The 17,488-nt window shown below is 33.1% G+C and overlaps 1 protein-coding gene across 1 annotated transcript; it reads right to left on the bottom strand.

The window, feature by feature from the left end:
* Positions 1 to 865: 865 nt before the first annotated feature.
* On the bottom strand, positions 866 to 7,867 carry LOC139842259 (uncharacterized). The gene is made up of 13 exons (XM_071832424.1): positions 7,587 to 7,867; positions 7,132 to 7,495; positions 4,149 to 4,707; positions 4,025 to 4,065; positions 3,814 to 3,882; positions 3,639 to 3,739; positions 2,761 to 2,839; positions 2,578 to 2,676; positions 2,229 to 2,297; positions 1,997 to 2,046; positions 1,827 to 1,908; positions 1,585 to 1,679; positions 866 to 1,369 (listed from the first exon to the last, which is right to left on the bottom strand). The coding sequence occupies exons 1-13, from the start codon at positions 7,865 to 7,867 to the stop codon at positions 1,285 to 1,287; spliced, it is 1,974 nt and encodes a 657-aa protein (XP_071688525.1). The 3' UTR covers positions 866 to 1,284.
* Between the last annotated feature and the right edge of the window lie 9,621 nt (positions 7,868 to 17,488).

Raw genomic sequence — 17,488 nt, 5'->3', positions numbered from 1 at the left:
CCCTACGACGTAATTAGGAAATCTAACCTATAAATTGATAACCAAATAACCTTAACTTAATTCTTTCCGATCATAATAAAATTCTCTCCTCTCTTCACTCTTGCACCCAAATTATGGTTTCCGCTTTTACTAACCGAGGTGGTCATTCTAAAAAATTTCAAACACTTTTAACCCGAAGCATGTAATCATGTAATACAGAACACGTATTAAAATAGTATATTCTTAAATGTTCTTAGAAAAAAAAAAACTTCTAATATTTCAAATTATAGAGTTTCAGTAATTGTCGTTAAATATTTAACCGAAAAAACAAGGTCGTTACTGGGTATCGTTTTAAAAGTGACGGATGTTACCATGGGGTACCAACTACGATAATTCAGCAAAACACATGTACCAACGATGCAAAAAACAAAATTAAGGTTTCCTCATAGAATTGTATACAAATCACAGGTATCAACAATATCAACGACATAATTTTTTCTATAATAAAAGTTTGTATATTACCAACCTACTCCATAGAGGTCACTAATAATAGGGCAACTGGCCCGAAAGGGTAACCTATGTTGTCAAATTTGACAATCAAGGTAACCCCCAATTTCAGTAAGCCCAAAAAGGACTCAATTTTAATTTTTGCTCGCAGAAAGGACTGCGTGTTCAAATTTTTTAAAATTGAGGTAATATCAGACGAATTTTTTTTTAAAAAAAATCGCGAATTACTTCAAATTGAGACTTGGAACAGATTCTTAATGCTCCGAATTTCATTTTTTGTGAAGCAATTAGATCCAAAACATCACGAAAAAGGTTGAATCGACTTTTTCATCTCGACTTGTTCATCCCGATTCATTGCTTTTCGTGATGTTTTGGATCTAGTTGCTTCACAAAAAATGAAATTTGGAGCATTAGGAATCTGTTCCAAGTTTTAATTTGAAGTAATTCGCGTTTTTTAAAAAAAAATCGTTTGATATTACCTCAATTTTAAAAAATTTGAACACGCAGTCCTTTTTGCGAGCGAAAATTAAAATTGAGTCCTTTTTGGGCTTACTGAAATTGGGGGTTATTTTGATTGTCAAATTTGACAACATAGGTTACTCTTTCGGGCCATTTGCCCCTAATAATAATATACGCAAATATAATATGTGTATGTTCTTGAAATTTTTAACAACTAATGCACATAGGATAACATTAGTGATCATTCCAAACAAGCCAAAAAGGTATTAAATCTATAAAACCAAGATTGCAAACTACAAACATATGTTTTAAATACGGTTCTCTCCTGCTCATCATCTCCTACTTTCTTTCAGCTGCAAACTTCTTTTGGAAACCTTTAAGCTTATATAGTATGTCTTGGAAACACGGCCGAGATTGTGGCTCTCTAAGCAAACAGAAAAATAATAATAATGTAAGTAGTTTGTGTGCGTCTATTGTGTTATGGATGATACCTTAGAAATCATTCAATTAAATAATATCAACAAAGCTAAGTAGTTGAAGGCCGGAGTTTTAAAACCTCACTAAAAGTATATATTAGTGGTTAAGGAAAAAAGTCCAAAACGGTCACGAAATTAACATTTATCAGAGTGTCCAACCTACCTACTCCAACAGCTTTTAATAAGCGAAGCCCATTGTGGATCCACATCTTTCGGTATCTCTAGTGTTTGATTACTAAACCCCACGGTTCCGACAATCTGAAAGATTTAAAAGGTCAATTAAACATACTGAATTTGGATGTTTAAGAATGTTAAATACTGAACAAAGAAAACAATATATCTCAACTGCAACATTACATGAAACATTTACCGGATGTTTTCAAAAAGTTGTAAATGAAAACATACCTGCATCACGTTAAGACCATCCCACGGGATCTTTTCTGTAGTAAGTTCCCACAATACAACACCGTAGCTATATACATCCGACCTCAAGATTCACAACAAACAACACAAACATTTGAATTAGCAATTCATGAAAAATTAGAAATTAGTTAACTTTTTTGACACATGCTTACTTGTCATCTGCTAGTTCATTTCGCAGAACTTCAGGAGCCATCCATTGAGGCTTCAAATAGAATAAATAAAATGTGAATTATCATCCTAATTAATTAAATATCACGATATCGGCGAAGGTATAACTTTGTCAAAAAAATAAGATCCTTCAACATTTGGATTTTACATATTCAATTAGAAGAAGATTGAAAAACAGAGAAAAGAGAGAATAAATCTGGAAAGATGCTACAATACCTCTCCTTTCCAAATCTTTGTTTTCAGGTATGTTTGATGCTTGATTCGGGAGAGACCACAGTCGCCAACCTAAAACATCATATTGTTATTAAGAGTAAAGATTAAGATTAAAGTGAATATGAGGTTGTTCTACCCTGTTGGGCATAGAACTAATATATCATTGGATGGATCCTATGATTATAAAAAGATTGAAACATTGGAAAATGAGCTTTTGACTTGTTTTTTAATCAATGATGTATTGGTTCTATACCCAACTTGAATGTATAACAACCACATATTCTCCGATTTCTCTATTATTAAAACAACTTGCATAATAGCCACATAAGCACGTAGAAAGATCAAAGCTTACCTTCACAGACCAGTTTTTATCCACAAGAATATCTGAAGACTTCAGATCACTATGAACAATGGGCGGGTTGCAACTATGAAGATAATTCATGCCTCGTGCCTATATGAGAGTCGTGAATAAGAAAAAAAAGATCATCTCAAAAAGGTATGATGGTTACAAACTCGACGTGGATATAGTGCTTACAATATCCACACTCATCTGAAAGCGGCGTCTCCAATTTAATTGAATCGTATTACAGTGAAGTATCTGAAACAAACTTCCACTACATTATAGAACCCAATTCAGATAGTGTGGTAAATGAGGCATGAAAATCGTATGTTCATGAAAATTTTCAGGCAAAATCTGTATTGTATATATCATTGTAAGGTAAGATCTCTATATATATAAAATACAAGGCCCGATCAAACGGGCCAGATTTTTTAGACAGGTCAAAAGGGTCGGGTTTACACGAGATAATCGAAAACGCAATTTTTTAAACAAACAAATGGTTTCAGGTTTTTTTAGTTTAGCGTTTCAGTTTTCAGTTTACAGATTTGAGTTTCAGTTTTTAATTTTGCGTTTCAGTTCTCAGAAACTAAAACGAGAAAACTGAAATGCAAAACTAGAAAACTAAAATACGAAAGTGAAAACTGAAACGAGAAATTGAAAACTGTAAACTGAATCGCAAAGCTGAAAATTGAAATGTTAAACTGAAACACGAAACTGAAAAACTGAAAACTGAAAGTGAAACGCGAACTGAAAGTGAATAGTAAAACTGAAAATTGAAACTGAATCGCGAAATTGAAAATTGGAACTGGATAAACTAAAACTGGATCATGAAAACTGAAACGTTGAGCCGTTTGACCCATATACAAAACCTATTGGACCCGTCTCTATTTATTTATTTATTGGACTATATATATGAATTTAGACTCGATGGATCTATTCCTTTTTATGTGTCTAAAGACCCAATGGGTTTTAGAGAAACTCATTGTACCTTTTTTTAACAGTTTGAGTTTTCTTTGTCAGGCATATCGAAATCAAACTCATTATATTTAAGGGTAGAAGAATGAAAAACCAACCGGGGAAGGAACTCAGTGACGATGCATAGATTTGGAGGTGAGGTTACAGCACCCTTGATCAGCAAAACGTTTGGATGTCGAAGCCTTTTCATGATAGATATCTTCAACAATAAAACAATAGAGTTACACGTGTCTGACACAAACTCTAACTAATATGCAAAATAAAAGAAAATACCTCATGTTTAAATGAAATCGTTATATCATCTGAAAACTCCTGATACTTAAATAGCTTGACTACAACATCCTGCATAATCAACATCGTATGAGTTGAAAATGTCACAGTTATCATAACCTTTTTGACTCAATATAACCATCAACTCGAAAAACAGGATGATCAACCATATTGATCACATTAGATAGTCACGAGTGGGAGACAGAGAACGTACCAATCCGTATAGCAATCCTTGATATACAGTCCCAAGTGAACCTAGAAAAGGAGTGTATAAACAAGAGATAATAAAACATAAATAGTGCTTTATTATGTTAAATGTCAATATATCATTTTGATACCTTCCCCAATCCATGCTCTAATAAACAAGTCTTCCCACAAAATTTCATATTCCAAACTCTCTGGCTTCCGTTCAAATTTAACAATGTCGTTACTTTCGAAGCTCCCATTGCCACTACTAATAGGTAACTGAGAAATCCACAATCTGGTAGCCTCGAATTTATCATTTTCCATGTTTTTATTTACAGACAGTTTATGGTCTTGTTTTGCAGGAGTTGAGTTTATATTTGGACCAGGTTCGGGTTCGGGTTCTTGACCAAGTTTAGCATCAAGAGACTCATTGTTTCTTTCACTTAGTTTCCATGGCAATGAAATTCCTTTTCTACCCTTCAATGCCTTTACTTTTGTTAACAAAAACTTGTAGATTCTTCCTAGTTTGTTTTCAGTTGTGTCACCATAAAGTATTCTGGTTAAATGATCATTTGTGTCCATAGAAAAGAATACACCAAATGGTGATAGAGAGATATGTCCCATTCTAGTGTTTGATTCACTTTGATCAGTGATGTCACTCCCACCTTCATCATCTGTGTAGTCATCTTCTGTCTCCATTTTCAACTTCACCTTCATTATTAGTGTTTATAAGATAACAAAAACCAATCAGCACGTTGAGACTTTTTGTAGGTTTATTAAATTTGCAAAATTGCATAAAATGTATATATATGCGGTATTATATTTGTATTATTAAGTAACCTGCATCTTTGTTTTCACCAATAGTACTTAAAACCTTTAATATAACCTCATACTCTTATAAATGTTAATATTAGGTGTGGCTCGTATAAACTGGTAAACTTGAAAGATGTTCCTAACTATTACTCCGTACTCGGTATCATTCTAGCTATAAGTTTGATGAGCCTTTTGTGACTAAAAATATAGAGAACAGAGCTGCAGGTATTAGAATTATATATATTCTGTAACACCCCAAATTTATAAAGCTATTATTGGATTGGATGGGAGTTAAAAAGGACTTGACATGTAATGAAAATAAGACCTTGTGTGAAAAGAAATAAGTAAACCGGGGTAGAAAGTGTATAACTAACTTACTATATAAAATTAAAAATCAGTTCACTTTCTATTTCTTCCCTTCTGGTGCTGAAATTTTTTGTGTTGAGGGTGTTTGAGTGTGACGATTTGGGGCAAAATCAAGCAACACACTCCTAATTTTTCAAATGCAAGTAATTTTTTGAGTGTAATCATCATCCTTTTTGTTATCTATCCTTTCATGAAACCTAGATTATTCACCTTCATTCTTCATTTCTGTTATTTGGGGTTTTTCTGTATAAGCCCTAAAAATTTGGGTATGTGTTCTTAGCCTTATTTGTTATATTTTGTATATTAGGTTGTTAGATGATGTTAAGATGAAGTTGTTAACTTCATTTAATTTAAGTTTAAAAGGGTTAAACTAATCATATAATGGTTGATTTTTTAAAGTGTAAGAAAAGAAAATATATGTCAAGTGATTGTTAAAATGTCTAAAAGAAGGAATGGTAATGACTATGATGTTATTGGCTATAGATGATGATAAACAATGCTAAAATTAGTTCATATTAGTAATGTTAAGCAGTGTTTGTAACTTGGTGTATTGGGTATGTACATGTAATGGATTGGGTTGAAAGATTATGAAACTCGTAAGTAAGAAAAACCGCACGTAATCATGTTTTGTAAAAAAAACGTATAAAATTAACCGTAGCTTCGTTGGGGGCCTGTAAGCACTTTTCGGAAAGATCCTCGAGTCTCATTCTAAATGAATAAGGTCTTGATGGCTGAAGTGGAGTTTAAGTAGGTCAGATCAGCTGTAACGTTTAGGTTGTCCAAAAATTTTAATTAAGCAAAATGTGTATAAAGAGTTAAAAAGCCTAAGTTGGTCAAAAGGTTTGATGAGTCAAATTGGGTAAGCATGAAAGTGTAAGTTATAGTGAATGAAATGGTTATGTGATATATATGTTGTATGCTTGTTTGTTGAATAGGTTAGATCCTATTGCTTGGAAGTTTGATTGTGTTTGGACACCGATTACTATTTTCGCTTGTTTGGATAACTTGGATTGGATTGTTGTATATTGGTTGATTGTTGTATTTTTTCGCGTTCCCCAACTGTTGAAATGTTGGATTGTTATTATTGTTGATATGCTTATATGTATGTATGTGTATCTGTACTGGTTCTCACTATGATTTGCTCACCTTCTCCTTGTTAACCTTTTTATAGGTTCGGTCGTGGATAAGGAAAAGTAAGCTAGGTGATTAACATACTTGTATATGGATTGCTTTCGGGTATGGCTATAGGGCTGACTAGTATTATTTTAGCTTGCTAGATGGCTTTTGGGAAGGGTAGTCATATGCTAAGATCATGTTCTTGATATTGAAGTCTTATGTTATTGTTTAGTTTGCTAAGGTTAAAATTGTAGATAAATTTGATTTGTTGCGGTGGAATTAAGAGTTACGAAATGAAAGAATGCATTTTTAAACAGGTTGTAATGGTTTGGTGTTGAGATTGTCGAAATGGGTCGAATGTCCAAATGCTTAAAAGTGGCAAAACTTATTTTTTGGTGGGTGCGTGCCGCGCACCAGGATGCACGGGTCGTGCTCCTATTTTTGGATTTTTTGTTGTTCAGTTTAGTGCGCGCCGTGCACACCTAGTGCACTCCGCGCATAATTAGTGCACTCCGCGCACTGTGTTGGTGTGCACCTGCCCACAAGTTGATGGACACATAGAATAAAAATTTGTTGTTTTTTCGATGTTGGTTTTTGGTCGTTTCATATTCACCACTTCACATTGAAAAATAAACCTAAACCATATACAACAAGATTCACCCCTCATTGTTTATATAATTCAGTTCAACTTAATTCAGTAAAGATGAATGTACTTCAAATTTCAGTTTGTCAATAGGTTGCTGCTTTTCCATACAATTCGACCGTTACTTATTCATTTGTACACCAAGTGATCAGGAATTATAAAAAAAGCAATATCTGAGAGGCAATTGGAATACTAACCGAATTCGATATCTCAGAGGGGGTTGAAGTCTTGAGATGTTGAATATAAGTGAACGTCGTGGGTACAGTAATGCCCATCCCTACCTCCTTGACTTGATATAGACGTGAATCACTGCATAAGGCCATCGCACCAATTATTCTATTATTGTCATCACGAAATGGTGTATTGGCAACAATAATCAAAAACCTTTCCCCATGCTTGTTCTTTATAGGAAACACCCCCGACCAACTTTCACCATGCAGCGCCCTTTCTATCACAAATATGGCAGCCTGGGCGTTTTTAGGTTCAATTATAAAGTCAAGTGGTGATCTCCCGTGAACTTCTTCAGCTGAATAACCGAATATTCTTTCTGCACCGTGGTTCCTGCAGTAGCAAAAACATCATAAAGTAGCTAGTAAGACAGTTAAGTAAGAAAACATGTAATTGGTGATTGACAATAAGCGCAGCGGCTCACCAAAAGAAGATGCGATGATTGTGATCATATATATGTACACTCTGGCCCAATGACTGCAGTATATTTAAATACTGATGTTCTCTTAAAACCATAGCTAAAGGCTCTGTGAATCCACCACCGTGAGTTTTTATATACACTTGTCTACTAATTGCTTGTTTGTGACTAGCGGCCGAGAGCATGCGTTTGGATATTTCTGGTTTGATTTGAGCATGGCGTTCCTCGAGTTCCAGAATCCTTTTCAAGAGCTCCTGAGCTGATGGCGATCTTTCGCTATAGTCCATGTTCACACACTGCTACACAAACTCTGATACTCGGAATTTTTAACTTTTTGATTAAGAAAGTGGTTCTTTAAACCTCAAGTTACAATCTTGGAGGAAACCCAAATCACTAAGAAGGTTGTCATATGTTTTGTAACAACATAAAACTCACACTAGTGTGTTCTACATATTTTTCAATTGATTATGCTAGGGAAAACATAATTGAGTCGTGATTAGACAATCAAATTAGGTTGATCAACCGCAAGAGAAAACTACAAATGAAAAGATCATATTATACTATCATCATGGTAACATACAAGATAACTTATCATGAGTTCATTATTAATATTTTTTTTATTTATGTTGTCTTGAAAGTGTAACTGTAATATATATATATATATATATATATATATATATATATATATATATATATATATATATATATATATATATATATATATATATATATATATATATATATATATATATATATATTATCTCCTAAAAATCTGTTGTTGTTGAACTATATGTAGCAAGTATGTCGAGGTTCCCTCCCTTTGAGAATTTCGTTTTCTTATGATAATATTGTTTATGGGAATTGACAAAGTTTCAACATTTTTCTTATTTTACACATTTAAATAATTAATTTTTAAAAAAGAAATGAAATGAATTATTGATGCACATGAATGGTTTTATTATTATCGTTTTATTTATTTGTTATTTATTATTTATTACTCTGTATTTTATTTGTATTTATATTTAGATTTATCATGATGATCATGATAAGGGTAAAGTTAGACTACTCTCAATGGTGACACTTTCTTTTATGTACTAATTGTCACATCAACATTTCCTTCCTAACATTAAACTCAGGACTAAATAATATCAACAATTACATACTTCCTCAATATTTTCAATTATTTTTTATATTATTTTTTTAGTTATAAAATTAAATAATTTTAATTATTTAAATTATAAATACTTATTCAAATAAAACAAAATTTTCATTAAAAACTAAAAACGTTATAATAATTAAGATTTAAACATTGCGACAATAATTAAAATGTGACATATACTAAATAAAATACTAAAAACTAAACAATCAAACTACTCGTCCTCTTCCGAAGCTTCCAATGCCTTCACATATCTTTTCTTAATTCTCGCCCGAACCCTCATCATCATGTCGTTTTCGTCAGGAGGCAATTCACGTGACACGGTTTGGAAAGAAGCTTCAAACCCTTAAACATTGTCCGCATATCGCTATCTTCACATAGCTTTTCCCACGTTCGATTTGCCGCTAGTTGTGAAGCTTCGGCGAATTGAGCTATCTTTAAACGTACTTCATCGGTTGACATACAGCTCGTGACATCAGATGAGTACGAATTCCTTTGACTTTTAGCTCGACTTGAAGGACGTCGGATAGGGTCTTGATCCTTAAACAATTTTTCAAATTGCCTTGGGTTCGGGTTCGTGCTTGTGTTCGGGTTGAAACTTTTTCCGGTCACATTTATTGGTATATCGTCAGCTTGTGTCCGTTTGTTGGTTGTCGCAATACCTTCACCTTCTAAAAACTTCGACAATCCCTCAAAACGCTCCACACATCCTCAAAATTAAACTGCCTTTTGGTTTGTTACTTGAAGTGTTTTCGGGCCCGTTCATAAGATCTTCCCCCGCACAACCACTTTGCCAATGTCCCTCGAGCTTTGAATAAATTGCAATAAATTGCTTAACATCCCATGCAATTTTAGCCTAATTTCCACTAATTTGATCCGCAAGTCTTTGTTCTGGAACTAGCGAATTATATTGTCTTTAGACTTTACCGTAAAATGAATTGTGATGCCCCGTCCAAAACCTCTATGGTACGGATCATCAACAACAGGTCCATTACACGGTATAACGCTATATGCTGTTTTAAAACAAGGTTTTGCATTCATAAAAAGATAACGTTTTTCCAACGACAAATGTTTTACAAAAGTAACGTGCTTCTACGGATAGAAAGCATTAACAATAGTACGTGACACTAAGGTCATTACAAAACCATGGTTCGAATATAACATAAGTAATGAATACAAAATAAAAGGTCCATGCTTATGAGACATCTCTAACAATGCAGAGTACAGCGGAAGTCTAACACATCAAGTCTATTACAGCGGAAGCAATTTCATCTAAGCACCTGAGAAATAACATGCTTTAAAAAGTCAACACGAATGTTGGTGAGCTATAGTTTTATTGTAAACAATAATGTAATGTAGACCACAAGATTTTGTATTCAAAGCATTATGAAAAGTATATGCTTAACCGTGGGCACTTGGTAACTAACTTAACAAGAAATATTATATATCACTCCCTAAAAGTACATTTGGCGAGTGCGTTAAGATAGACGAAGTATTAAACACCCGTTAAATGCTAGCGCGACTAGCCCGAGTGGGGATGTCAAACCCTATGGATCCATATCTAAGATTCGCGTTCACCGGTTCATAAACCAATGACTAAACGTTACCGAGCTAAGGGGAAAATTTGTGCCGTTATGTCACCCACACATATATAAAGGTAAAGTACTCGTGTCTAGTTTGTAAAACATAAAAAGATCATGTATTCTCAGTTCCAAAAATAGTTAAAGTAAAAAGGGAGCTATAACTCACAGTGGATGTACGGTAAAGCGATATGAAAACGTAAGCAAGTTGTAAGTCGGGTCCAAAAGGTCCTCAACCTAAGTCAATGGTTACTAAGTCAGTAAATCGTTCCAAAAAGTTTAAAAGTAAGTTAAGTCTTAAGTATCATCATTATCATCATACGTTAAGGATAAAGTAAGTTTTCAACAAGAATAGAGGTCGAAACGAAAAGCTCAATTCCAACAGCCGCTACGACCTCTACACATACTGAAATAACGCGCGACCAGCGACCAAAGCTCCGTTTGTGAGTCCTCTTACCGCTGTCAGAAATTCAGATCCTAACTCGATGTCGTTTGACCGTGGCGACGGTCAAAGCGCGAGTAGGTCAGAAATTTCAGCACGTCGTTACGAAGGCGTAGTGAACTTCGGAAGACTATAAATCCTAAACCATATATCGGATTTAGGCGAGTCTTAACCGAAAAGTCATCTACACATCCCGAAATTTCTGGAAATCAATTTTTCAGAAGCTCCAGGAGTCAGATCAGACCCTGAAAAACAGATTCAAGTGCTCCGGTGGGTTTCTTGGTGTTTGATGCTTATCACGACTCTCATCCTTGATGCGTATAAGCCTCAAATGTACAACTCTTGATGTTTTAGCATCATTTTGACCAAGTTTTAACCATCAACACACAATGTCAAGACTAAGAAAAGAAGTACAACTCATTTAAGAGTTTTAGAAGGATGATGAACCAAAGTTACATCAAGTTCTTAGTTTCGACACAAGTACAAGTTCTATTTGGAATTTTAAGCAATAAAATTGGATTCAAACAAAACAAGCAAGACCTTAAGTTATAGAACTTAGATCTTAGCTAAATAGCGAAGACTTTAGACTAGAAAGTCTAGATCTTGTGTTCTAGGCGAAACCCTAAGTTATAGAACTTAGACTTTCAACTTTTACAAAACCTTAAGTTATAAAACTTAGATTTTTACAACATAGAATGAATATAAGCTAGTGAGCATTTTGTTTTAGCAAGTTGGATGACCATAAGTTATATAACTTAGATCAAACAAAATGATGAAACCCTAAGCTAGAAAGCTTGGATCTCTTAACAATACTTATGAGACTTCAAGCTAGAAAGCTTGTATATTTGTTTAATGAAAACTCAAGTTACAAAATTGAAGTAAAACAACTTAAAGAATATCAAAAGTTAATAAACTTGATCTTTTAACAAACTTTTTGTAGCAACCTCAAGCTAGAAAGCTTGGATCTCTAATGTTCTTGAAGATCCTTAAAGCAAAAGCTAGATCTACAAGTTACATGAAGATCATAAACATAAGTTTTGATCCTTTAACAAAAATAAATAGATCTTAAGCTATGAGCTTAGATCTAACAAAAGTAATGAAGATTCAAAGCTAGAGAGCTTGAATCCTCCATGTTCTTGCATCTTCTTCAACTAAAGTTTGAAGTTACAAGATATATGAAGATTCAAGTTACAAAACTTGAATCTTTGAACATGATGATGATGATTTACGAAAAAGGAAGGAAAAAGAAGAAAGAAAGTTCAAGAAAACTTACAAGTTTTCTTAAGTATTTTAGAGTGAGAAAGTAGAGAGAAAAACTAGAGAGAATTGTGCGAGTTTGTTTTAATGAGAGTGAAGTTTAAAAATAATGAAGATGGTGGTGAGGGGATTATAGGCCGACGGTTTTGCAAGGGTGGGGGGACCATTTTGGCTTGGCATGGGTGGTGGTACAAGGGTGATGTGTGCATGTTGGGAAGCATGTAGCATGGTGTAAGAAATGGTACATAAGCATGCATGAATCTTGTCTTAATACATAATGGGTTTGTCTTATGTCTTAATGGATTCATAAGTCCATTAAGATGGGCTCATTTACTAGTCCATTAGCTAGAGTAGGGTGGGCCTTGATGATCTTAGTCCATTAAGGTGATAAGTCCATTAAGGCTAACTAGTGTGCATTAATAAAACACTAAGCATAATTAAGCAACCGTCAAGCTAAGTGATTGTCATTAAGAAATAACAATTAGGATTAAATAGTCATAGCACTCCAATTATGACCAAAGTTTAACGTGTACCAAGTACGTATCTCGTTCTAAACGACTAGTGACACTAACGGTCATAAAAGCATTCGAGGATCAAGTTAAGTGATTAAGCACTTAATAACACGTTGTAAAGTATTAACGAAAGTAATTAACATAGATAATGATCCCAGAATATTATCTAGCTCAGTCCGCATATATACGCAAATTCGTGAAAGTATAAAGTATAAATATAAGTCAAAAAAGTCGGGTCGTTACATTACCCACCTGTTAAAGAAAATTTCGTCCCAAAATTTAGTTGGAAGTAGTAGTCGTTGTTTCTTCCTCGAGACCTTGCGTTGCCAATTTTATGAATAAGTGAGGGTACTTCCTTTTCATTTGATCTTGTATTTCCCACGTAAACTCGGGTCCTCTTTTGGCATTTCAACGAACTTTGACAATCGGGATTTTACTTTGTTTTAGCGTTTTGATGGAGTGGTCCACAATTTCAACGGTTCTTCCACGAAGTAAAGTTTGTCATCAATAATAAGCTCCTCGAGAGGAATGACGAGTTCTGGTTTGGCAACACACTTCTTCAAGTTCGATAAGTGAAAAGTGGGATGAACGGAACTTAATTGAGTCGGAAGATCTAAACGATAAGCCACGGGTCCAATACGCTCCAAGATTTCAAAAGGACCAATATATCGCAGATTTAGCTTTCCACGTTTCCCGAAACGGATTACACCTCTAAGGTGCGACTTTTAACATTACGCGGTCACCCACTTGGAATTCGAGATCTTTACATCTAATGTCGGCATAGCTCTTTTGATGACTACGGGCCGTCTTGAGCCTTTCTTAGATTTGAACGATCTTCTCGGTTGTTTCATGGATGAGTTCGGGTCCGGTGATTTGCTTGTCACCTACTTCGGCCCAACAAATAGGGGAACGACATTTGCGGCCATATAAGGCTTCGAAAGGTGCGGCGTTAATAATCGAGTGGTAACTATTATTGTAAAAGAATTCGGATAGAGGCAAATGTTTTTTCCAAGCTTTTCCGAATTCAATAACACAAAATCGTAACATGTCTTCTAAAGTTTGAATCGTGTGTTCACTTTATCCGTCGATTTGTGGGTGATATTGCGGTACTCATATCGTGTTCCTAAGGCTTCTTGTAAGGAACCCCAAAATCTAGAAGCAAAACGGGCATCTCGGTCGGAAATAATTGATAAGGGTACACCATGACGGGATACAATTTCCTTTATGTACAGTTGTGCAAGTTTGTCCATCTTATCGGTTTCTTTCATGGCTAGGAAGTGAGCGGATTTGGTGAGACGGTCAATAATAACCCAAATGGTATCATAACCGCCTACCGTTTTTGGTAGTTTCATGATAAAGTCCATTGTTATTCTTTCCCACTTCCATTGCGGGATTTCGGGTTGTTGAAGTAACCCGGATGGCCTTTGATGTTCGACTTTGACCTTGGAACAAGTTAAACACTTTCTGACATAAGTAGCAATGTCCTTCTTAATGTTCGACCACCAATATTGTTCTTTGAGATCATGGTACATCTTACCGGCACCGGGATGAATCGAATAACTTGACTTATGGGCTTCGTCTAGAATAAGGCTTCGTAAATCCCCATAACTAGGTACCCAAATTCTTCCGGCGAAATATCGGAGTCCGGTCTCCTTAACCTCGAATCGAGAGACGAGAATGTTCAAGCGTTCGTGTGAAATATTTTCATCTTTGAGAGCCTCATCTTGGGCTACACGGATTTGGTTATTGAGATTTGTGTGGATGGTGATGTTTAAGGCTCGGACACGAAGAGGTACCATTCTTTCCTTTCGGCTCAAGGCATCGGCTACTACATTTGCCTTCCCGGGATGGTAACGAAATTCACAATCGTAATCGTTCAATGTTTCGATCCACCGTCGTTGCCTCATATTCAGTTGTTTTTGATCGAAAATGTGTTGGAGGCTTTTGTTGAAATGTCCCGTTCATATCAATTATAAACGTTTCATATTAATTGGTTTCGTTGCGAGGTTTTGACCTCTATATGAGACGTTTTTCAAAGACTGCATTCGATTTTTAAAACAAACCATAACCTTTATTTTATCGATAAAGGTTTAAAAACATAACGTAGATTATCAAGTAATGATAATCTTAAATATAACATTTACACACGACCATTACATAATGGTTTCCAATAATATTATACAACAATTTAAGTTCCTGAATGCAGTTTTTAAACAATATATTACAAGCATGCTGACTCCAAATCCTGTCCTTAAATTAGCATGCAACAGAGAAAGCTTTTAATAATCACCTGAGAATAAACATGCATAAACGTCAACAAAAATGTTGGTGAGTTATAGGTTTAACCTATATATCAATTTGTAATAATAATAGACCACAAGATTTCATTTAATAATTAATCATACACTTGCAAGTGTATAAAAATCATTCGTATGATGAACACCTGGTAACCGACATTAACATAATGCATATTAACATATAGTTCATCGGGTTTTGGATCGGGTTTCTCTATTTTAATAGATTTTCCCTTATCATTTTCCCTTTCTTTATTAAATTGGGCCACGGTAATTTTTATTACTTCATCGGAATCCTCATCGGGATCCGATTCATCAGAAAATTGGTAGTTTTCCCAACATTTTTCCTCCTCAGCGGAGACACCATCTGAAAGGACCCGTTCATATACATTATAAACGATTCACAATAGTTGATTACATTGCGAGGTATTTGACCTCTATATGATATATTTTACAAACATTGCATTCGTTTTTAAAAGACAAACTTTCTTTACATTGAAATTTGACAGGCATGCATACCATTTCATAATATCCACTATCCAACTATAAATTGATTTAATAATAATCTTTGATGAACTCAATGAATCGAATGCAACGTTCTTCGAAATATGCTATGAAAGACTCCAAGTAATATCTTTAAAATGAGCAAATGCACAGCGGAAGATTTCTTTAACACCTGAGAATAAACATGCTTTAAAGTGTCAACCAAAAGGTTGGTGAGTTCATTAGTTTATCATAATCATTTATTTCCATCATTTTAATAGACCACAAGAATTTCATTTCCAGTTCTCATAAATATACGTCCCATGCATAGAGACAAAAATAATCATTCATATGGTGAACACCTGGTAACCGACATTAACTAGATACATATAAGAATATCCCCTATCATTCCGGGATCCTCCTTCGGACATGATATAAATTTCGAAGTACTAAATCATCCGGTACTTTGGATGGGGTTTGTTAGGCTCAATAGATCTATCTTTAGGATTCGCGTCAATTAGGGTGTCTGTTCCCTAATTCTTAGTTTACCAGACTTTAATAAAAAGGGGCATATTCGATTTTGATAATTCAACCATAGAATGTAGTTTCAATTACTTGTGTCTATTTCGTCAAACATTTATAAAAGCGCATGTATTCTCAGTCCCAAAAATATAAAGGGTAAAAAGGCAAATGAAACTCACCATACTGTATTTCGTAGTAAAAATACATATAACGTCATTGAACAAGTGCAAGGTTGGCCTCGGATTCACGAACCTAAATTAATTATATATAATTATGTATTGGTCAATATTTGTCTAACAAATTAGGTCAAGTCATAGTGTACCACAATCCTAATGCTCGAGACTAATATGCAAAAGTCAACACAAGTAAATTTGACTCAAAATAATTTCCAAAAATCTATACATGATTAATATACAGTTTAAATATCGTCGTTTTATATTTTTAAATATTTTTAAAAGATTTATTAGAGTAATAATATAATTTATTTATTAATAAATAAAATTTTATATTAAATTTATGTAATAAAATATACTTTTAAATATATTAAGTAATAAAATTTATAGGGTTCATTTAATATCATAAAGATAATATGATAGGTATTATTAAAGTAAGTTATTACACGTAGTAAAATATGTTTGTATCACATATTTATTTGATAAAATAATATCTATAATGATAGTAAATAAAAGTTGTATTATTTTGTAATAATAATAATTATTATAAAAATATATTATTATAAAAATATCAATATTTATAATTACTAAGATGACCTTATGATAAAACGATAATTCTAATTATGATAACTTTAATATTTACGATAATTTTTAATATTATCTTTAAAATAATAATTCTATTTAAAATAATAATAATAATGATATTTTATGGTAACAATGACATTTCTATTAAAATGATAATTTTTGTTAAAATGATAGTTTTAATACTAACGATACTTTTAATAATAATAGTAATGATAAAAATAATAAGAACGATAATTTTATCTAAATCAATATCTTATAGTAGTAATATTTTAATTTCATCATGATACTCTTACTCATTATTTCCTAATCGTTTCGTTTAATAGCTTTTAATCGTCTTTTATTTCGTGTTCATAATAATGATAATAATAGTAATCAAAATAATTAGGTGTTACCAATATTTGTTTTAATTACACTTATATTAATAATGATAGTTACTATAACATTATTAACAATAATACTAATAATTATCTTAATGATAATATAGTAATAATAATAATAACAATAATAATAACCATTTTTAAATAATGATATATATATATATATTAATAATGATAATAATAATAATAATACTAATAATAATAATAATAATAATAATAATAATAATAATAATTGGATAATAATAATAATACTAATTATAACTTTAACGATAATAACGATAGTAATAATAAAAAAATAACAATTTTTAATGATAAATCCCTTTTGTTGATAAAGATAATAATAATGATAATAATAAGATAAAACTAGAACGACGATAAAAAATGACGATAATAATAATCATTTTTAATAAAAATATCGAAAATTCAATTGATTATAACTTCTAATCCGTTCATCGAAACCATTCGATATCTAAAGGAAAAGTTCTTAATTTTTCGCTAGCTTTCCAAAGACATGCATATCTTATACC

This window comes from Rutidosis leptorrhynchoides, chromosome 4, assembly GCF_046630445.1.
Source record: "Rutidosis leptorrhynchoides isolate AG116_Rl617_1_P2 chromosome 4, CSIRO_AGI_Rlap_v1, whole genome shotgun sequence".
NCBI lineage: Eukaryota > Viridiplantae > Streptophyta > Magnoliopsida > Asterales > Asteraceae > Rutidosis > Rutidosis leptorrhynchoides.
Note: the sequence above shows the minus strand (reverse complement) of the source record. Positions and strands in the feature narration are given on the sequence as shown.

Excerpts from the sequence above, each read along its gene's own strand:
- LOC139842259 (XM_071832424.1), bottom strand. The coding sequence starts at position 7,867 with ATGGACTATAGCGAAAGATCGCCATCAGCTCAGGAGCTCTTGAAAAGG. Across the intron at positions 7,496-7,586 it reads AATCATCGCATCTTCTTTTG|GAACCACGGTGCAGAAAGAA; the intron begins GTGAGCCGCTGC and ends TTGCTACTGCAG. Across the intron at positions 3,740-3,813 it reads CGATTTCATTTAAACATGAG|ATATCTATCATGAAAAGGCT; the intron begins GTATTTTCTTTT and ends TTATTGTTGAAG.